Consider the following 23,113-nt stretch of genomic DNA (forward strand, 5'->3'; position numbering starts at 1 on the left):
ATTACAAAATCGGTCATGTCCTTCGTGGGGGGAATAACTTTGGGTGTAGTAGTTGAACGCCGAAACCCGACTCACAAGTTCCAATTTCGTGAAAGCACTCTTACAAAGTAGGTTGTTGCTTCCTGCCCAGATGCAACGCAGTGTCTTCGACCTCTTTAACTACTACTGCTACTTGTTCAAACTCTGGTGTGAAACGCGGAACCAAATCCAATCGAAAAACCTACATTGTCATATTAATTTATCAAATCCATAAACAACCCACAAACATTTCTTTTGAACAATCTCATAAACAGCTACAGTAAACTAGGCACCCTAAACTATGCACGCTACCTGTTCGACGAAACTCCCCAACCAAATGCTTTCTATTTGAACACAATTGTCTCCGCATATTCGAAATATGGGAGGGTCTCCGAGATGCAGGACCTCTTCGAAAGCATGCCAAAGCAAGATGGGGTGTCTTGGACCTCACTTATTTCTAGTTATTGGAGTCGTGATTCATTTGTTATGGCGGTTAAGACATAATTTGATGTTGAGGAATGGAATTGTCAATTTGAATAGGATTACATTTTCAACGATGCTCAAATTGGCATTCAGTCAAGGGCATGTCGATTTCTGTCGATAGATTCATGGGGAGATAGTGATATTTGGTTTGTGGCATATTTGTTTGTGGGCTGTCCTTCGGTGGACATGTATTCCAAAGCAGGATTAGTGTATGACGCAAAGCAAGTTTTTTACGAGATTCCAGAGAAGAATGTGGTTATGTATAATCCAATGATCGATGGGCTCTTTCGGTGTGGGATGGATGAAGATGCAGTGAGATTGTTTAGTCACATGAAAAGGAAAGATCCAATTTCATGGACGACAATGATTACAGGACTTAAAAAGAATGGTTTGGAGACAGAAACTTTTGATTTCTTTATAGAGATGCCGATGGAAGGGCTGGCTACGGATTAATTCACCTTCAGAAGTATATTGACTGCTTGTGGGGAATAAATGGCTTTGGAAGCAGGCCAGAAAGTTCATGCGTTTGCAGTTAGGACTGACCATAAGGATAATGTTTTCGTGGGCAGTGCCATTGTTGACTTGTACTGTAAATGTAGAAGCGTAAGAAATGCAGAATCAGTTGATCATTGAGTAGCCATTTCTGAATCTGACAATAACGCATATCCAAACTGGAAGGTTCTTTCAAATACAGAACATACAAGGTAATACTAGCCACGCTGTAGCAACAAAATCCAAGACGTTATTCCACACACTTTTGATCACAAATAATTTTTTTTCAGGTGAATATGAAGAACTTATGGATGATGAGGAGAAAATTTCATTGGTGTTCCTCTGATGTTTCGATGGATGACTCCCCTACACTTGGAAGCTTGCCCTGTGTCAGCATGTGGAGAAGTAAGCTATTTTTTTGTATCCATGCTATTTTTTTTATGTAAGATATCAAGGAAGTAAGCTGATAGAGACAACTTGCAACTGCAATTTTTTTGTATCCATCGTTAGGGTGAATAAGTCCATTGGCTACCAACTTTGACCTTGTTCATCATATCTCCAGTTTATGTTACTTATTTGGTCATTTCTTGTTCCAGTTTATTCACAATGCTTCCTGTTCAGGAAAGACAGCTTTCTCTTCTGATTTTGAAGTTTTTTTCTTTCTATGTTTTTAAATTTTTTATAATTTAATTAATTAATTTACCTTTTCTCTTTTGATTTTGAAGTTCTTTCAATTACACTGAAAAATTGGCCGTTTAAGTATAATTTTCTATGAACAGTAATCCTCGAAAGCTTGGTATTCCTTATTCTTAGTTCCAACATGTTTTTATTTGTCAATTTGTTTAAAAAATAGTGTGAAAATATGTAACAAAACGCATAAACTTGTAGAAGTAGCGACCCAAAACTTTACCTTTGAATCAGCTTCTCTGAAAAAGATGCTTTTACAAATTCTATTCATTGAACTGTGGTTTCCTTCTAGGTGTCATTGTCAGTATTCACATAAAGATTTTGTGCTGTCCCAAGTGGAACAGAATTGGTTTGCCTAAGTTAATCCTTCTTAGAAGTTTCAGAATGGATCGCATGTTGATTGACCTATACATGCCATACTCACCCTAATAGTTTTTGTGGCTTACAAACTATGCAAAAGGATTATCTCATTTTCTCATTTTGGATGCCAGAAAACTGTTCAAACTGGAAAATACTTGGCCTAGCACATGATGTTACTGTTGGAATTATGAGAGAATATTACGTTTCTTGTAATTATGGGTTGTAAATATTCCCTTTAATTACTTTGATTTAGTTTCCTAGAATTAGGTTGATTTGATTGATTTAGTTTCCCTAATTTAGGGCTTTCAATGTAACTATATAATGTACAACCTCACAACATGAATATACAATACAAATTATTCAATTCTTCTTGGTATCGGAGTCTTAGGGTTTTCTTTATCATCACTGTTCACCGGCACTGTTCATCGGTGCTATTCAGACTGTTCACGGTACTGTTCACAAGTACTGTTCACGGGCAGTTTTCTCGGCTTTTTCTGGCAGCACGTATCTCTTTTGTTTTTCATCGGCTTCGGCAGCTCTTTATCTCAAGCGTGACTCTGTTCGGACCTGTCTCTTTTCGCACACATCTATCTCAAACATATTTGTGTGTATCTGTCTCTGCGCGCACCTGTCTCTCGTCGCGCGTGTCTATCAGCTTCTCTTGGCTTGTACTGCGGCAATTTACTTTTGCCGAGATGGATTATAGTCATCTTTCATCAGATTTGAGCCAGCTCCAGTCCCAGATTGCTCAGCTCCAGTCCCAGATTGCTCAGCTACAGTCATTAGCTGTTATCGCTACAGGTACTCCTACTGCTTTCCATGGTAAGTCAGGAAATCCCACTTGGATTTTGGATTCTGGGGCTAACAACCACATGACTGGTGAGCTTTCCACCTTCACCTCTTCTGTTACTCCTATCAACCAATCTGTCTGTATTGCTGATGGTACTTCTCTCCCAATTCGTAGTCAGGGCAGTGCCCGTTTGTCTCCGGATATTACTCTTCCTTCTGTTTATTATGTTCCTAAATTTACATGTAATCTTCTCTCTGTCAGTCGCCTTGCCAAGCACCTGAATTGTGCTGTTGTCTTCTTATCTGACCGTTGTTTTTTACAGGACTTGACTTCGAAGAAGATTTTTGGCAGGGGGTTTGAGCATGACGGCCTCTACTACTTTGGTGACCCACCTTCATCTGATGTCTCATCGTCTAGTCTTCAAGCTTCTACACTATCGGTTCTAGATCCTTCTACTTTATCTTCCTCTATTTTTTCCCTTGCTACTGTAGATTTGTGGCATGCTCGTCTAGGCCATGCGAACTTTCAATGTCTATGTTCGCTTTTTCCGCCTTTGAATAAAGCGTGCAAAAATTTTAAATTTCATTGTGAGGTTTGTGAATTGTCCAAACATACACGCACTTCTTATATTCCTCGCATGCGTCGTTCTCCCGCTGCATTTGACCTTGTTCACTCTGATGTCTGGGGACCATCTCCCACTACTGCTTTTTCTCAACATCGTTATTATGTTACCTTTATTGATGACTACACTCGATGTACTTGGGTTTATCTTATGAAAAACAAATCTGAAGTCTTTGATCATTTCACTAATTTTCTTCATATGGTTAAAACTCAATACAATACTGTTGTTCGTGCCATTCGGTCTGACAATGGCGGTGAATATCTCACCAATGAGTTTCGCACTCAACTTGCTCAAAATGGGATCCTTCAACAGCTCACGTGCCCCTACACACCTGAACAAAATGGTGTCGCGGAACGCAAGAACCGTCACATCATGTCTGTCGTTCGATGTCTTCTTCGAGGTATGAATGTCCCCAAAACTTTCTGGCACTTAGCTGTTCTTACTGCCACGTACCTTATCAATCGTACTCCGAGTCGGGCACTTCAGGGTGCAACACCCCTTCATGTCCTTCGGCCAGGTACTACTCTGTTTTCTCTTCTTCCTCGTGTGTTTGGTTGTACCTGTTTTGTTCAAAATCGTAGTCCCTCCCGTACCAAACTTGATGATAAAGCCATTCGCTGTGTTTTTACCGGGTATTCTTCCATGTCTAAAGGTTATCGATGTTATGATCCCGTTTCTCGTTGCTTTTATCACTCTTTGGATGTTACTTTTTTGGAGGCTATTCCTTTTTTCTCAGGAAGCCCTCTTATATCAGAACCGGCCGTGGAGCCTTCTCTCACCATCCCAGATCAATCATCACCTCCACGACCGATTTTGTTACCCGAGTCTTCCTCTCCTTCACCTTCTCCTGACTCATCATCTACTTCTAGTGCACCATCTCTCGTTCCCTTTGATCAGGTCTATACTCGGCGCCCGTCTGCTCCTGCCCCTCCGCCAACGTCTTCTCCGGAATCAGGTACTTCCCTTTCTCCTGTTTCTGTTCCTCGTTACCCCACTCGTGATCGTCATCCCCCTTCCCGTTTTGGATTTACGAGTAGTACTGACCATCCCATTGCCAAGTATTTGTCTTATCATTGTTTTTCAGATTCCTATAAGACCTTTCTTGGCAAGATTGACTCCGATTTGATCCCTCGCTCTGTCCACGCCGCTCTCCAGAATCCTAAGTGGGTCTCTGCCATGGAAGCAGAGATGGATGCCCTACAACGTAATCATACTTGGGACCTTGTTGATCTTCCTTTTGGTGAGAGCACTGTTGGTTGTAAGTGGGTGTTCACTATCAAGTATCAGGCTGATGGTTCGGTTGATCGCTATAAGGCTCGTCTTGTGGCCAAAGGATTCACTCAGATTCCTGGCAAAGACTTTGGAGCCACGTTTGCTCCAGTTGCGAAACTTACTACAGTTCGTCTCCTTGTTTCTCTTGCTGCTACATACTCTTGGCCTCTCCATCAGATGGATGTAAAAAATGCGTTCCTCAATGGGGACCTTTCCGAAATTATCTACATGGATCCTCCACCAGGTTTTCACGGCCAGGGGGAGTATTCGGGGAAAGTATGTCGTCTCCGGAAATCTCTTTATGGCCTTAAGCAGTCTCCTCGGGCATGGTTCAGCCGCTTCAGTGAAGTTGTGCTTGCTATGGGGTTTGTTCAGTGTCACTCGGATCACACATGTTTCATTCGTCGCCAGTCTCAGGGCAAGTGCATTATTATCTCAGTCTATGTTGATGATATCCTCATTACTGGAGATGACTCCCCAGGTATTGTTCAGGTAAAGGATGATCTGCGAAAATCCTTTGATACTAAGGATTTAGGTCCCCTCCGATATTTTCTTGGCATTGAGGTTGCTCGTTCTCGCCGTGGCATATTTTTATCCCAGCGGAAATATGTTCTTGATCTTCTGTAGGATACGGGTATGCTTGGTTGTAAACCTGCCTCTACTCCTATGATTCCTAACCTCAAGCTATCACCAGACTCAGGAGATTGTTTATCAGATCCATCAATGTATCAGCGTCTTGTGGGACGTCTTATTTATTTGACAAACACAAGACCAGATATCACGTTTGTTGTTAGTGTTGTTAGTCAGTACATGCATTCTCCACGTACTTCTCATTTGGATGTTGTTTATCATATTCTCAGTTATCTCAAATCTTGCCCTGGTCTCGGATTATTCTATGCTTCTGGAGAGATGTCAGGTCCACCATCTAGTCTCTCATGCTATATACCATCTGATCTCTCGGGCTACACTGATGCTGATTATGCGGGTTCCATAAGTGATAGGCGTTCTACCTCTGGCTTCTGTACTTTCCGGGGTAATCATCTTATCTCATGGAAAAGTAAGAAGCAAGCAGTTGTTTCTCGATCATCAGCTGAATCTGAATATCGTGCTATGGCTCAAGGTACATGCGAAATCATGTGGCTTCGTTCTCTCCTCACTGAATTGGGTATTTCTGTAACAGACTCGTCCTCTTTATTCTGTGATAACAAGTCTGCCATCATGCTATCATCTGACTCAGTTCTTCACGAAAGAACTAAGCATATAGAAGTTGACATCCATTTCATTCGGGAAAAAGTTCGGTCTGGCATTATCACTCCTAGGTTTGTTCCTTCATCGGCTCAGACTGCGGACATGTTTACTAAACCAATAGGTCCTTCTTTACTTAAGTCATCTCTTGTCAAGCTGGGTCTCGTCAATCTCTTCGCACCAGCTTGAGGGGGAGTGTTGGAATTATGAGAGAATATTACGTTTCTTGTAATTATGGGTTGTAAATATTCCCTTTAATTACTTTGATTTAGTTTCCTAGAATTAGGTTGATTTGATTGATTTAGTTTCCCTAATTTAGGGCTTTCAATGTAACTATATAATGTACAACCTCACAACATGAATATACAATACAAATTATTCAATTCTTCTGTTACAGCTTCAGAACCGCTGGAGGACTGTGACTCCTATCATTTTGCTATCATACAAAATAAAATTGGCATGATACAAACACACACACCCGCTCACAATACGTTTTAATAAAGTTGTTACTATTCTGCTGCATTACAAGGAGGGAGAGAGATATATGGTTAACACTTGGACAGTTGCAGATATATGTAAACAGTATTTTACAAAGTATAGTAGGTAGTAGAGTAATTGGGCATCATGTTCAGGCGTGTCAAGATTTTCTCAGCCATCTGCCTTGTTGTATCATTCCCATGATGAAATGAAGTGACCAATTCAGCAGAAAACATCCTATTTTGTGATATATCTGAAGCTGACTTATCTCCCCCTTTCATCAAGAATCTCTCTATCACCCAAAAGGACTTCTGCCGCAGGCCCTCTTCCCTGTGCTCCTTGACCACATTCAGCACATGTTGTATAGCATTCTCTCTACTCAACATGGTTATGCTCTTGTCTAAATCAACTTTGTCATCCAACAAAGTACATATAGCATTCAGTGCAGCTTCCACAACCCCTGAATTCTCATGCTCCAAACAAGCCAACAGCCTCTCAACTGCCTTTGCATCAACCAAGCAGAAAGTATTTTGTGAAGAGCAAGCCCCTCTATGAACCGGACACATTTCTACCTTTCTTCCCTTTGATGAACCAAGGGATAGAGATCTGGGCAAGTGAAAAACTTTCATGAACTTTTTCCTTTTAACTGGTGGTGCTTTTGATAGGTTTATGGATTCTAAGGACAGATTCTCCAACCCAATTGCTGACAACTTCTGGACTTCATTACTCGAAGTTTTTGTCAGTAACTCTGTGAAAACCAATGTGAAGTTGTAGTTTCTTGCTAGAAACAACATTTGGGGTTCATAAAGTGTGGTTGTGAATCTTACTAGAATCCCCACGAGAGCTTCTAAGTAGATGCCTGCATACCTGCATATTCTTGTTCCACTTCTTTGAATTTGGTTGATTGCTTGCAGGACTATTGGGACTGTGTTCTTGCAGAGAAGTGCTAAATTAAGTGTAAGATTCTGGTGAGGAAGTTTTGCCAAAAACTTTGCTGAAAGTGCCTGCTTCTCTGTTATTCTGCTTATTTCAGGGGGGCTCTTTATTAGGCTCTCAGGTTGGCCACTGGTTTTGCATAATTTCTCAACTAATTTGTGACCCATGTAAGGTGCTAGCGCAATGAGTAGCTTCATTGATGCAGCCCCGAGTGCTTCATATGGATTATTGATGAGTTCGATGAGGGTGTAGCTAACTTCAGTCTCTTTTACCATTGAAACAACAGCATTCAATGATCTGGGGGAATTTGTCAGGCCTAGAAGAATTCGTATCAGGTTGATATTAAGGTCATCTGGTGTCGAGTTCCTTACCATGCACACAATATTGTACACAACATAGTCCGAATTCAATTTGTGGCCGCGATCACGTACTTGGATGTTCTCTAGCTCAACTCCGGACTCGATTATATTTGCAAGTATTGCAGCAGATTCATTTTTTGAATTCATTGGTTCATTATAAATTCTCCGAGTGAACAGCTCCTCGGCCATTGCTTGTACAATTCCAGCTTCTAATAGTACCTTTCCATTTGGGTGGTAAGCTGAAATTTGATTCAGAGCTTTAAATGCTGCTTTTCTTGACAAAGAGTTCCCACCATGTATCATCTTGACAAGTGCTGAGGAAGCCCTTTCAGCCACAAAGGTTTTGCTCTCATGTCCAAGCACAATTTCCCCAAGGAAGCTTGCCATTTCGATCTGCATCTCCTCACTACCTGTTTATTTGTGTAATTCTTGATCAGCATGGTTGTGGTTGCAATGTTGCTGAATTGTTCACAAAAAGCTAGCCTCTTTCAGTAGAGAAGCCACTACTAATGGGAAATTTAAACTATAATGAGTTAATGACCTTTCTGATTTATTTTTGTTCCTTTTGTCTTTCAGTGTCTTCACTACTGACTTTGGATGCTATGGAGTTGATCTACAAAAGCACAAGAAAAAATGATAACACTGGAAGAATATTTACCTTCTGCAAGATGATTTAACAGGGGTTCCAAGAGACCATTCTCTGCCATGTGCTTGATGTTATCTGTGCATTTCTCCAGGTTCTGTAAGATTTCATGTGCTTTTGTTGAAGCGAAGTCATCCTTGGCCCGCTGATTGTATTTCATTGTGATCAGCATCAGAATCATCCCCGCAACTGAGCCAATTATGTCACACAAATTTTGGGATCTGGAAAGCTCAAGCAAGAGTAGCAATGATGCATGCCTTATAGCCTGATGGCTACTCGATAGCAACTTGATTATTGTTGATATATCCATTGCCTTGACAAGAATTTCCTGCAGGTAAGAAAATCACTAAAATAAAAAATCTCCCAAGAACTTTTTCGATATTCCAGTGATTTGTCTTTTAAGTCGGCGTTTACTTTCAGCATCTTCTATGGATAATTTACACTACATACATACATAGCAGTAATGAGAGAGTGTGAATTATATGTGCTCGATATACTTCTACAACATGTTCTATTTAACAAAATCAAAAAGAGAGAGTGAAACCTTTCCATCATCATCTTCTTGTGTCAAAAGTCGTAATAGCTCCAGCGTTGCACATCTAACGCCTCTAGCTTTATGCTCCAGAAGGTTAACGAGGGACGGAAACATTCCAATATTGCGTATTTGTATCTTGTTGTATGGTTTCCTTTGGCAGATTCCCTGTAGATCTTTAATTGCTTCAAGCACCATAGTCTCTGAACTAGCTAATGACAATGCTGCACGGGCAACCTTGATCCTTGCTGTTTCATTCCTCTCTTTCCATTCCTCTATTGTGGTCTTTAGAGCTCTATTGGTGCTTAAGGCTCTACTCAACAGCTTCTGCCCTGTGATTGGGCAAAGAGTTTCGTCTAACCTTTCAAACTCTTTAAACCACTCAGTAATTGCTTTCCTTTCATATGTTACTCCACTTTCTACTGTGACAGGATCATCCATAATCTGCTTCGTCAATGGACAGTAGAATGACGCATACAGAGGCTCAATGTACTGAGCCACCTGTGGCAATGACCAGACGGTTCCACTTGTGTTATTATGGCTTCTTTGGCTGCTGGAACTTGCGCTCTTAAGAAAATCAATTAGGCGCTTATTTGAGGTCTGAGGAATTTCCATGGAAACTTCAACATTGACCGAGTAAAGATCTGATTCTGTTGCGGCTGCTTCTATATTTGTTTCATCCTTAGCGGGCAACATGTGTGATAGGAGCTCCTTAGTCTGTGACGCTTTAGTTTGGCTGACTTCAAAGTGAGCATTCTGCATCTCACTTGAAAGAGACTTTACTGCGACCTCTGCATATTCTTGGCCCCTAAATGTTGATGAGGGTATCAAACTTAAGGATTCTCCCATCTGTTTAATTACCATCTCCAGCTGTGCTATTACATTCTTCACTTTAGAATCAGAAAACGTCTGGCAATCCTTCACGAGATCCTTGGCTAAATCAATGCTTTCGGATAGGGACTGTAGAATGTTCATTGCATTTGGTGGGGTATTCTCAGTTGTCTGAAGCTCCATTATGGCCGGAGAAGAGCGGTAAAGGTAGCATCCAAATTCAGCAAAAATCTCCTGTTCTAATTCGCTGCATAGTGTTGATTCTATTATCTCCGAAATTGATCCCAGCAAGGAGTCAGCAAGACTAGTGATTGCAGTCGTTCCTGTGTTTAGCTGGAGGAAGAGCAATACAATAATATCAATCTAAGAGCGATATATTTCAAATTTGATCATGCTCAGGTGAGAAACAATTTATGTTATGTCCGTTTGATACTTGATTTATGTTCACTTCTAGTAGTATAATTTGCTAATCGATCAGGTTACATAAAACATGAGCTGAAAGGAATTATCTATTCTTTCCACGCATATGAACTTTTGAATTGTTCCTTCATTGTTTCTGCAGTTGGGGCTTTACTATTGTATAATCTTTAGAATCTATTGTCTCTTACATGCTTATTTCATTTGCAGGATTCTGTACTCAAAACTTATAACCGACATCAAGACTAATAGTCTACCACTGAGTCAGTGAATCATCATTTTCTATAAGCTGCTGAGTGATCTATTCTTGTTCTGCTCTTAATGATGTCGACATGCTAACAGTGAAAGATGGAGTAAATGTGTACAAAGATCTTGTCTCTGAAGATTTTTATCTGATATGACAATAGATTAACCTTCTGCTCCCAAAACAAGTTCAGGTAAGTAAAGTTTTATCTATGATTACTGAAGCAGCGAAAATTATTCGCAGATTTATCAGTCTTAACTCGAAAGTTCATAAAAACTTTTGTAAGTTAAGGAAAAATTAAGAAGTCGAAAGCATAGAAGATTAAGGTCATACCGACATCCAACTGAAGCAGCTGTTTGCAACGAGCTAGCAAAGCTGAGATGCGCATCCAAACTTGTACTGCTAACTTCCTCTAGAGAGACTTTCAGAAGGATGAGGTGGTAAGCCATTGAATCAGTCATTGACAGTTAACCATATATTATCTTATACTCTTGAAAGCGATTTTCCTTGCCAGAATATTTATACATAACCTAATCTATCTCACCATGCCCCCACCATGTATGAATGTCAAATGCTTTTAGGTAGATAACTTGACGAAGAAAGCAAGCTACAGAAGAAAATAGGCTGACTAGGTCAGCTCCAGTTGCTGGGAACAGTGTTGAACAATTGTTTTGAGTTATGGTTTAAGGTTTGTTGACTTTGATCCGAAATTTGATCAAGGAATAAAGGGTTGCTTATGTTTAAGAGGTCTGCAATATGTCTATATCTTCACCGAAGCTGATATGCTTGATGGGTCAGTGTGGTGTGCAAGGCTAGATAAGTAGATAGCACAAAGCCTTTATGGGACATTTACTGGCTTTCTTCTTCATATTTTTGTATTTTAGGAATCCTAATTTTGTCCTAACACAATTGTATTATTATACGTTTATTTTTAGTCAATATGAAACTTAAAAAATGATCCTAGACTCCCTAGTATTCCAACGCCAGCATTGTACTAGTATATGACCTGCGTCAGCAAATGGAGCAAGTTGCCATATTATGGGTGGGAAATAGGATTGGGAACCAAAAATTACCTGACCAGCTAGAAGACCCAGATATGAAAATGGCTCCAGCCTTGTTGGGTATAACTTTGGCCTTGAAATGTTTGTTGGAGTAATTTTAAGAACCAAAACTAGGGTAAAATGTAAACAAGTCCAGCACTCCACCCTTCGTACTAATACATAAGAAACCCCTCATTTATGATGGGCAGTCTCTGTCTTATTCATTTTTTTTATCATACAAAGAGATCAAGAGAGCAAGAATCAAGACTATTCACAAGATATTCTAGGAGTCCCTGAAAAAGTAATGGGATAATCACAACAGAGAGAGTGTATGGTATCAAACTGAAGTTCCAAGTCTTTGCTAAATACAAAAAATAAAAGGGAAGCTAGTCTTCAAATTCAGCTTCCCAAAAGGTTATACACTACAATCAGATTGAAACTTGGATAATATACAATCTCAGATTTCTCACAAACACAATGTGAGTTGTGAGGGTGACATGAGCCAACAATCCGATGATGAACAACGTATAAATATTCGATGATTTCCAGCCTCCTCACATGTGAATTTAAGGATGACACCATCCAAACGATGCTATCAACATCTATTCATGCGAGTAACTATATAGCGCCCTTTCTCTAGATCATAGACCGTCTTCAATTGGGGTTTCCTCCACTTCGATACAGACCATATGACAAACATCAATATAATGAAAATAGCAATGAGAGAGAGCAGTGTGGGGGAGTCCTCACTTGTAATGGTTGTAATCCAATCCGGCTGCTCTACGTCCAAGACAGCTGTGGTCTGCAAAATGAAAGCTCCCAATGCCCAATCAAGCGGGATATTCCCCACCTGATTAGCAAAACCAACACGTTCATCATCCAAAGCAATTCCAAGGCTGTCATGAAGCATGGCAACAGTATAAGCTGATGAGAAACAATAGCGCACCAAATCTTCCTCATTCAGTGAATGATGTTTCTTCTTCAATTTTGACCAATCCTCTCCACAGAATTGTTGTCCAGCCATCAATAAATCAGAAATACATGTACCTGAGCCTAACCCAAAAAACTTTGATGTATAGAAGAAATTTTCAGTGGCCAAAAACTTTCCCCTAAGCTTGGGTATGAAAGTTGATCCTATGTGGCACTGCTGGTAGGAGCATTTTTCTTTATCTTTCTGTAATAACATTAACGCAGCAGATCTACACTCCGTGAAATTACCACTAGATTGTAGAGAAGGCAATGTCTTCCTTCCAGCCAAAGAATTTGGAGAGAATATCAATGATTCCACATTATGAGAGTACCCTTTTGGAGTACAAGGATCAAGTGATATTTCTCCAGTCCTTGAAGGTTCAACAGCTGAATCAAAATCTCTCAAAACAAGTGATTCCCTCAATGATTCAAATGCAACATTCTGACCAAAATGAAGAAGGCTATGGCTGTAGACATTGTAAGCGTAATTCCCAAACTTAACAGTGCGTAAGAACTCAGAGGGAATTGGTTCACTTGACACAAAAGTTACCTGTGCAGAAGCCCCACCAAGTTCAATAATTCCAGTTGTTTGAAGAGGATCACCTCCAAGAGTACCCATTGCGTAGTTTGCAATCACCCAAGCATACATACCCTCGTCAGAGCCGGTGATCACAGTTGCCCAATCGTCCCTGAACTTGAATCCGGACGCCCTAAGTACCCGTCTACTAGACTCCAAAATCCTATCTTGCACGGTACTCTCCAACAATCGCAGCCCAGCTGTGGCCATCAGCCTTATCTCTGTCTCCTCCCAAAGCTCCCCAGGAACCTTCCCCTTCCCAAACTCCACAATCTCTTTCAAAGAAGCCCCGGCACCATCCGGATCCTCCGCGTAAGCCGATAAACCCGGATTCACCTTCATGGTCCCCAAATCGAAGTCGAATACCGCCTTCCCTTTCTCCATTCGGTACCCGAACACGTGAATCCGGGTACCGGTGCTACCTCCATCAATGATAATACCGTACTTTTTGGAATGGTAAGAGATTTTGACATGTAATGGATAGTAGTAACATGAGAATAAAGCGATCGCGGCGGCGATCAACGCAATTATTCGGAATTTGGAGTTGTTCTTGGAGGTTTTGGAAAAAAGGTTGGTCGATCCAGTGAGCTTGAGGGGATCCATGGTGTTGTCGTTGTTGGGTTTGGAATTGACCCGATTACGGGCATGCAATCGTCGCATCAAACGTTAGGGAAAGGAGAATGGGAATCATAGGGCAGAAGACGAGGAAGAGGAAGAGGGGCTAGCTTGAAGTTGATTCCCCCTCCCCTCTCAAATCCGTGCTACTTCTCTGTTAAGGAATAAGGATTACAATAATTGCACTGAGATTCTTCTTTTTGTTTTTGTTTTTCGTTTTTTATTTTTTATTTTGAGGAAACAAACTTTGATTTGGTAATGGTTTTTTTTTTTTTCCCCTTTTGTGATTTTGGTAATGGGTTTTTGAAAAAAGGAAGCCAAACAGACTTCCCCACCCACTCCTGGGTTTATTTTTGTTTCGAAAAATATATATATAGTTGCATTTCTTATACAAAATATACACATTTATAATTTTTTAAAAAGAAATTCAAAATGGTACAGCAATTGGAAAACCAGTACATGATGCGCTCGTCCTCCCCCAATCCTAAAACTACTAGGATTAAGGTTAGTCTCTTTTCGAAGAAATGCAACCACTCCATCATAATAGTTCCATTTTAACTTGGTGAACTACTCATGCTTGGAAACCCTGCATTATTTGTGTCCAATGACTTAATTTTTGGGAAAATGACAATGATGCTGTTCTTAGCATTTGAGACTCCATTATGAAACCAATAACAATTATCAAACATACTAGGTCAAAACAGCCGAGTCCAATGTGTCAAAGACGGAGACTGTAACACAGTAATACATACACTTATACAGTATAACTTCCTCCCCTTGCATAAAAGGGAAGGAAAAAAAAATTCCCAACAGCATATTAGATACATTGCACAAAGCAAGAGCATCCAGAAATCACTAAAACAATTTGGAATGTATTATTTTCTCTGCAGTATATGTTATTTTCTTTGACTGATAGCAAGGAATAAATGATTCAATCGGCTCAATCCAAGGAAAAAAAAATTGTACAAGCTGTAACATTGTGGGTATAAATGTGGCAAAATATGCCAAAAGAACACTTATAATAATAATCTTGATAACTTTACCCAGCAACAGTTTCCGAAACCAATGGAGATCACCTCCTCTCACCATCTCTTTGAGAATGAAGGAGCTGTAGACAGTGGCTGAAGTATGTGCATCCTCTGCCAGCGCGAATAACTTCTGATAACAATGTCAACCTTACTGTGCAGAGGCTTCATTTTCCTTCGTTTTACAACAAAGCAAGCTTACAATGAGGAAACTTGCTCTTGGTATCCAACGAAAATATACTCTTTTAAAATTTAACTAGGGCCCCATGATGTATCATCTTGTTTCTTCAAATCCTTAACATAACCCAGGGAAAAAAAACTGAAGACAATCAAGTATAGGGCAGGAGTATGACAAACCTCTTCCATTAACAGTTAAATGCATCCAGCACGATTATATTTACAAGTACTGGCAATAACATTGACTGGCACAGAGTGAGACCTCGACTGAATTTCGCACCCTTAGTTGGTCTTAGGCTCATAGGGTAACTCACCCCGCACAACTGTTAATGGTTGAACAAGTTACAGTCCCTGACCTGCACCTAAAGAATGGGTAAATGACGGAACGAGTAGAAAACGAAACTGCCATGTATTTGACTCGGACTAATTGAAGAAATAAGTGGATTCTAAGACTTCTCTGAGATCAAAGTCTCCTCGCTCTGGCAAGGGAGGAAAGTTTAACATAGGGAAAGCCTTCTGGAAACTCTCCAGAAGGCTAATGCAACAGCTAAAGGCATGCCCAAAAAAAAAAGGCCCATTTAAAACCTGATTTATTAGAAGCTTGGCATGCAATGCATTGGGATTAGTTGAAGGATCTTTCTCTGCATCTCTCTGCATTATATGAAGAACTCTACATCAAAAACAAAAACAAAAACTTTGATTAGATGAATAACCAAAGTTGTTGCCTCCATATAATTGTGGCAACAACATCTGATCACAAGATTAGTTATTTGGCACCATCTTAAAAATGTTGGCAAAGTGCAAAATTGCTTGACCAAAATGTTGGAGTAACTTGAACAAAGTTGCTCACTGACAGATCTAAGCCAATTTTAGAACCATTCTTACGATAGCCAATTACTCACTCTTACTTTTCAGAACAATTACTTCCCACTGCTACATGGCCAAGTTTTGGTTTTTATCACAACACATAGGCGCAGTAATTGTCCTCTCGTCTCTTGTTCAATAGATTCTCATTTCTCAGACCTGAGGACATAGAACAGAAGACAGGTTTTGACATTTATAGATCTATATCCTTCCAATAGATATGGATATAAGCCTTTTTCATGACTCAAATCAGGAAATAAACCTTTTCCGCAACTTTTCTATTCATTATGCGCTGCCATGCCCCGTGAAATATATGCCTTTTGGCCTTATTTCTTAACAAAAAACTGTTTTGTATGTCAAACTTCACAAACCTCATATCACTGTGGAGACACACACACACAGATACACACAGAGAGAGAGAGAGAGAGGCAGTTACCTGGCAGCAATATTTGAGTAAACATCAGCAGGTTTATCTCCTGCAACTAGATTTACCGCTGATGCTCCCAATTAACAAAAGAAATGAGTAGTTTAATTAATAAGTCAAAATTTATGCATCAATGTAATCAGTTTGGCAATGTTACAAGAAGTATTATGCTACTCATTATACTGATAAGTTAGATACCCTTAAATATCGATACACTCAATATTCCTCATACTCCCTGCAGCAAATCTGTTAATGCTATAATCAGCTCGCTGCAGGTCTTCCAATCACATAAGACAGATTTATCTAGATATTAGCTCATGGAACTATTTTATAGACAATGAAGAGAAGGTCCATTACCTTGTCCCTTCCAAGGGCCGCATAGTGTTGCAATCCATTGCAAGAACCATCCTAAGAAAAGAAAGAACAAAAAGAAAATGGACGAGATTCAACAGAGTTTACATATTGTGTATTGTTTTATAACTGGATTACATGTTTCCATTTAACTTCAAAAACCGGCAAGGGAAAATCAATGAGAATACACCATTAATTCATGATAGTCTTGATAGATCAAACACATGCAAGCTGCACCTCCAATGCTCCAAACTCTCCTTCCTTCTTATTCCAAGCGCACACACAGCAACTTGGAAATAATATTTTTTTCTTTAGGTGTACAATTGCCAAGTTAAGTAAACAACTTTATGAAGGCAAAAGTCTCTCAGATTCAACTCCAGACTACTTGATCTGTTTCAAATTCATATTGGAAGTTCTCCAAAAAAATGTGAAAATTCAAATCCCAAATGTTTAATAGAATAAGGTTGGAGTTCCTTTCTACTAGAAGTCATACTTGCAGATTCGTTACTTGGCTAAAACAATTTTTTACAATGAAACCTAGGACCGGCACAAGAAAATGTACCTGGTGGACTGGCCTATGTGATATGATGGTCTCTGGAGATGGGCTTCTCAATGCTTCTGAGAGATTGATACATGCTGCCAAGCATTGAAAAGGGTCCTCAGCTCCCAATCAATGCTTCTGAGAGATTGATACATGCTGCCAAGCATTGAAAAGGGTCCTCAGCTCCCAACCACTAGCGCCTTCCTTCAAGAGGTCTGTCTGCTGAGTCAAAGATATCATCCAGATGATTCTCTATAAATGCTATTCGACCACCATGAGATGACTTATCCACACCACCACCATACAGATTTGCCAAATGTATCTTCAGCCACTGGATGCCAGACTTCCCAAGAGGGCGTCCCTCTGCAAACTCCAGGATCCCTCGGCACAAATCAGAGCCAAGATGGTTTAAATATGGGTGCATGGGGTATGCACGACCCCGGAAATCAACGTTGTGAGGGTAGTAGAAGCCTTCTTCATCCTTCATTTTTCGAGCCACCTGCTCCCCAGTTGAACACAATTAGCATTGTGGTTGACACAGCACATGGCAACTTCAAGCAATTTCCAGTTCCCACCAAGGAAGTAAGCTTCTTACCTCAAGTTTAAGTTCTATATCACACCTCTGTGAGTGTCTCTCACGGTTCTCCTTTTTAACATTTTTAACATTCCACTTCAATTTGCGAATTTCCGAATCATCTTCAGTGTCCGGCTCCTCTGGAAGGGGAACCTGCATAAAAATACGCATAAAATACAAACTAATATTCGTCAATTTAAACCACGGTCATTTTGCTGAAATGGAGAGTTGTGAAGTGGTAATTGGAACAAAAAATCTTCACAAACTATGTTTCTAAAAGAATGCAAATACACAAAGTAAAGGAAAATAAAATTCCTATTATTTATATCTAACCCACATCTTCATGGTCCACTAAGCCAGCAAGACAACCTCCACCAGCCCATATCCTGTCAATTACTCCAAGCACCTTTTTATTTAGTCTCCATTTGGTACTTCCAAGTGTATCAAGGGCCTGATATAAAGAAAACTTGGGGTCATTCTTACAGATCACAAGATAAAATTGACCAGAAGAAAATTGCAAAGCACCACATTTCTCAAATGTTTTTGAGAAAATGTATTATACTAAACACGGAAAAACAAGGAGGAGCATCACTAGTTAAGGTGGTCAAGCTCCTCATAACCCTGCCTAAGGGCGGGAATTTAAATCCCCATACCCGTTGAACAACAAAAAAAAAAAAAAAAAAGAAGGAAGAGCTGGAGAATCATGATGTTGATCTAGAACCTCAAAAATAGGCTCCAAGTGCTGCTTTAGACTCCTTTTAATTGCATCGCGTTGCTGTTTTGCTCCATGTGTTCGCATGAAATACGAAGGCAAAAACAAGTAAGCACCTCGGTCATACCTGAAAAATATTGTCATGTTCACTAAAAGGAAATGATGCTCTTTGTTACTTGTTTCACAAAACTATTGTTCGGCTGCAGACAAGTTGCAGCCACATCATCTATCAAACAAATATCAATGCAATTGGTGGATACCACACCGAGCACTGGAGATGATCAAGAGCACGAAACAAGAGTACAACCTAAAAGAAAGTATTTGATGGTATGGTGCAGAGACTCGGATCGTCAAAGCTTTGGACAAATGGTTCAACAATTAGACATCGTCTTTCTCTGTCCATCATGAAAGTAGGGCCCGCAATGTACTAGAACAACCTGATGAATCGTACTTTTGTTTTCATACTGACTTGTTTTGTCAGGGCGGGGTCTCGGTTCCCAGCAATAAATTTCCACTTTAATCACTTAAAAAGGGTACAACCTAGAGGATTCAAATTTCAATAGCTTTCTTCAAAAAAACACTTCAACGAGATCAAAAATATTCATAAACAAGAAAGTCTGATCATGCAACATATGAAAACAACTTTCAATATTCTTGGAAGAATAATGGAAATCAACAACTTATAAGTGAAAGTAAGATACTGGTTAATTAATGCTACGTTTGAAAGATAAAATAACAAATTGTTAATCATCTCCATCTTCTTTGCACCTGGACTCAGAACATTTGGTATCATGAGTTAGAGTCGAATCTTTCAGCAAGGAGCTTGATAGTGAAACAAGTGGTTGGAGAGGAACAAAAGGGGCCTTGAGGAGAATAAATAAACTGGGAATAGTCCTCGGTAGTTGGCTTAAACCCATAACTTAGTTTTTCAACAGAAACTGTAATTGATATTCATTCTCTCTTTGAAGCTATGGATATTTCCACTTTCATTTATCCTTCTGCACCTACTTACTCAAAAACAAATTATTCTTCTACATTAAATATTTTTTCAAAATGGTCATATGCCTCTAAGTAAAAAACTAAGCCATGCAACAGAAGTGAAAGATCTAAAATCCTGACAAAGGATATGAATCTCAATAGTAAGGAGTTGAAATCTTGAATTCTATACCTGGTCCAGTTTAAGGGAGGCACCAACATCAGCATGTAAGGAATGATCATGTGCCTAGCCTGTTGGTACAGAAATCAGTATTCCCCTTATGCCCAATATCAAGTAGAGTGCAACTAAAAGAAATAACTGCAACAGCAAATTCTTTTTCAGTAACAAAAACATTGAGCCAAAGAAAATAAGTATTGTGAACAACAAATAAACCAAAAGAATTAAATAATGAATAAAAATCATTTAAGGAGTTTCAAGGACTTAAATATGGCAATATTTAGGTATATGAGCAAAATCTAGGGAACCTAAACTTTTTTAGTCTTTTATTTGATGACAATATAAATAACCCAGTCATCGAATATATATATCCAGATGGTTTCTTGTTAGTTTCATAATCAAAAAAGAAATTAAGTTATTGTTTGTTTGGATTCCCACTTCCGTAACAATTATTTATCAACCATCATGTTACCAACACTAAACTGTGTTGTTACACTTATGTAGGAGGAAAAAAAATAACAAAAAGATGTTATTAGCTGTATATGCATCCGTTAACCGTAAAATAAAATCAACATTAATTAAAAAGTGATATAAATAGCTATGAGGATGACATTTTACTTACGGTTCGCTCAAGGCCTTTGCGAACTAGTGGGTCACATTCGATAACACCATATCTCCTGCTAATTCTACTACCATTGAAATAGGAATTACAAAAATGAGAGTAAGGGAGAACGAGAAAGAAGAAAAGGGTGGGCAAGGTGAGATCAAAGTAAATAGAATCACAAAATTACTCACGGTCCTTCTTTGGCCACAGCCTTATGGGTATGTACAAATGCAGGGCGAATATCAGGTGGACCATCTCCTATCTGATCAACTGGAGGCTGTATGTGTGCTGTTTCTATCAACAACTGAATTAGACGGCAGCCAACCTGGAAGTACAGATGTCAGCCTAAAAAAGCCAAAAAGTGAAGGAAAAAAAAATTAGCTTCAAGATCAACTTCTAGATTAGCCACCAGCTGATTTCCATACCTTAGCATGAGCTTCCTGACCCCATGGTTTAGAATCATCCAGTTCCTTCACAATTTTCCTTACTTGATGGACCTTTTGCTTTTTAATCAGTGTTGTACCTTTTCTCCTCAGTTTATCCTGCTGTTTAGTTTGTTTTTCTTGATCATCGGTTTAGATATCAAGTTCATCTTCAGGATGCTTATCTGCAGTGTTCTTTTTCTTCTTTGTCTTCTCCAAAAACCAATGGATCCTTGCCTAATTCATAAATAATGTAAGATACCTGCTAATTCAATCAACTGTATAAACCTTTTGCAGAATTTTATAAACACAATAAATTATATCCAAAGACACTAACTTCTCTCGCACATATAAGGTAAACAACTAATTACCAACAGCCTACTCAAGTACACATGCTGACACTAAAACAAAGAGACATTCAAACAACCAACTTCAAAGACATAAGCATTTGAAAAGAAAAAAGATATATGATGTACACACTCAGGCATCAAAAAGACAATTTGTGGTCAAAAGTGAATATGTCACAAGTTCAACAACATAGTACAGATGAAAAGCAATCTCACAAGGTTTATAGGGACAAAAAAAAGAGGACAGTTTGTAAATACCAAATTAATCGACATCGTATGGTCGGATAAAGAGTCAGACAGCGATCACCATTTTATTAAAAGGTTTAAGCACCCATATGTAGCCGGTGCTGACAAGGAAAGGTGCTTAGGGTAAAACTAGTTCCTTATGACTTGTTATCAAATCGAACATGCATCCTTAATGAAGATAGCGTTGATTTCTTCACGCAGCACCACGGACAATGCATGTGTTATCATACAAAAGTTATATACCCATCTATTGCTTTTCTTCATTCTATCCCCTAAGTTTGAAGCATTATAGGCAAGACCTAACACGAACAATACAAGTATGAACAGGTTAAAGGAAGTCTAGCAGATAATCTTTCACTAACATCAAATAATAATCAAACATTAAATCACTTATGAGATTCTATAAGATGCCAAGCCTTTGAGATGGATTGCTGCAAAGAAAACAAACTTTTCTAACAGAATTGCCAAATTGACATGATAATGCCAATGGAATAAAAATGTCAAAGTTCAAAGTTGTAAAAAACTTCCTCAAAATTGCCCATCAAGCAATATGTCTGGGTCCTCTGAGATGACAAAATATTCACCATTTTGTACAGATCAAATATTTAATTCCCAATAATGGAAATATATATGTATAGAACTACAATGAAACAGTTTAACAAATTTTAAAGCAGAGGACCTCGGAAGTGGAGGGAGCTAAGTATCATAAACTTAAAACAGAGGACAAAGAACTGTGCTTCGACCTAATTTGCTGAGCACAAACTACAGATCAACTAAACTCATCACAAGATGCAAGTTTGAGGCACATATTATCATCAGGGAAACAGTAAAACTAAAATTTGACCCACCTCGTGATCAATAGCTTCACCTATCTGGCAAGCAGCTTGCACCACTCTAATACTACCACTTTCTCCAGTAGTAGTCATCAGCAATCCCATCAACTTATGCATGGTGATAACTGCCATCATATCTGCGGGCAACTTATTAAAATATGGAGCGTGAGAGAGTCTTGTATTCTTTTCCCCGCACAACTCCTGCTCTGCAACAATTACATCACGCAATGGCTCAAACCAGCCAAGAAACAAGGACTTCACATCTGGCAAATTGGGTGCTAGCTTGTGCTCACACATATCTGTAAGCAGCCCCTGGTACTCCTTTGCCGCCGTCTCCCATGCCTCTGTCTCCATCTTTATCTGCTTCTTCCTTAACACATAGTATTTCCCTATCCCTATACCAGCCACCATCTTCTTTGGGTCCTTAAAATGCTGCGACCCCCTTTTGTCCTCTTTGTTCATTTCTTCTATCAACTCTTGAATCTCTTCAGACCCCGAATAATCCTCATCCGTCGAAACAATTGCCTCCGTAACACTACCATATCTCCTCCTCATACAATTAAAGGAAAAAGAGACACCAAAACTGTTACTGGAATCAATAAAACTGTATCTATCCAATTTGACTTTTTGATTGCATAATGCACCAATTCGGGGAAAACCCAGAAGTGGGGTACAATACTGAGGGCCGGTGCATGCCTCTGGTGGTCTTATTTTGTCGGCAAAATTGGAACCTGATGTGAAATTCATGGAATTTGAAGAAAATCTGATATTTTTGGATGAAGCTTGCTTGGCCAAGTTTCTCCACATACTAAGAGCGGAGTATGGTTTTGATTGGCTGGAGGTTCAGCTACCTGAACTTGTACCCGAGGAGGGAGAATAAGGTTATCTAAATCTCCTTCGGTTTTTCCCGGAAAGGGAAGAAGAAAAGGGAAAGAAAGTGAGAGTCGATTGAAGCGACTGAAAGATTGAAAACTGTGGGGATCTGCGTTGCCGTTGGTGTGTTGGATGAGGAGAGTGAAGAAGCGGGGCGTAGCCGCCAACTTAAAACCCTCCCTAAACCTTCGTCCTCTCCATTCGCTCTTTTCTTTTTCTTTTTGTTGTTGTTGCTACAATCGGGTTGACCCGGCAAGAGATTTTCCAATGTTTTTCTCTCTGCGCTTTTCTTAACATAAATTCAAACATAATCCCTTACGTTAATTTCTTCTTCCAAATTGGTCTGGTTGGGTTCATT

The 23,113-nt window shown here is 39.4% G+C and overlaps 2 protein-coding genes, 1 long non-coding RNA gene and 2 pseudogenes across 3 annotated transcripts; 2 read left to right on the forward strand and 3 right to left on the reverse strand.

Moving 5' to 3' along the window:
- Nucleotides 1–125: 125 nt before the first annotated feature.
- Nucleotides 126–7,487, forward strand: LOC120002714 (annotated as a pseudogene).
- On the reverse strand, nucleotides 6,325–11,427 carry LOC120002711 (putative U-box domain-containing protein 42). The gene is made up of 4 exons (XM_038851486.1): nucleotides 10,742–11,427; nucleotides 8,929–10,080; nucleotides 8,400–8,712; nucleotides 6,325–8,151 (listed from the first exon to the last, which is right to left on the reverse strand). The coding sequence occupies exons 1-4, from the start codon at nucleotides 10,745–10,747 to the stop codon at nucleotides 6,557–6,559; spliced, it is 3,066 nt and encodes a 1,021-aa protein (XP_038707414.1). The 5' UTR covers nucleotides 10,748–11,427; the 3' UTR covers nucleotides 6,325–6,556.
- LOC120002715 lies at nucleotides 10,007–11,371 on the forward strand. Its single transcript, XR_005469180.1, has 2 exons — nucleotides 10,007–10,146; nucleotides 10,375–11,371. It is a non-coding gene; the product is annotated as an uncharacterized LOC120002715 (long non-coding RNA).
- Nucleotides 11,428–11,736: 309 nt separating the features above from the next.
- LOC120002713 (probable apyrase 6) lies at nucleotides 11,737–13,825 on the reverse strand. Its single transcript, XM_038851490.1, has 2 exons — nucleotides 12,199–13,825; nucleotides 11,737–12,121 (listed from the first exon to the last, which is right to left on the reverse strand). Exons 1-2 carry the CDS (start codon nucleotides 13,652–13,654, stop codon nucleotides 12,090–12,092), a joined length of 1,488 nt encoding a protein of 495 aa, XP_038707418.1. The 5' UTR covers nucleotides 13,655–13,825; the 3' UTR covers nucleotides 11,737–12,089.
- Nucleotides 13,826–16,819: 2,994 nt separating this feature from the next.
- LOC120002002 lies at nucleotides 16,820–23,045 on the reverse strand (annotated as a pseudogene).
- Nucleotides 23,046–23,113: the final 68 nt, after the last annotated feature.

This window comes from Tripterygium wilfordii, chromosome 7, assembly GCF_013401445.1.
Source record: "Tripterygium wilfordii isolate XIE 37 chromosome 7, ASM1340144v1, whole genome shotgun sequence".
Taxonomy (NCBI): Eukaryota; Viridiplantae; Streptophyta; class Magnoliopsida; order Celastrales; family Celastraceae; genus Tripterygium; species Tripterygium wilfordii.

Coding starts and splice junctions, on each gene's coding strand:
- LOC120002713 (XM_038851490.1), bottom strand. CDS start 13,654: ATGCGACGATTGCATGCCCGTAATCGGGTCAATTCCAAACCCAACAAC. Junction 12,122..12,198: donor TTGGATTACAACCATTACAA/GTGAGGACTCCC, acceptor TCTGTATCGAAG/TGGAGGAAACCCCAATTGAA.
- LOC120002711 (XM_038851486.1), bottom strand. Junction 8,713..8,928: donor AAGAAGATGATGATGGAAAG/GTTTCACTCTCT, acceptor TCTTACCTGCAG/GAAATTCTTGTCAAGGCAAT. Junction 8,152..8,399: donor GTTAAATCATCTTGCAGAAG/GTAAATATTCTT, acceptor ACAAATAAACAG/GTAGTGAGGAGATGCAGATC.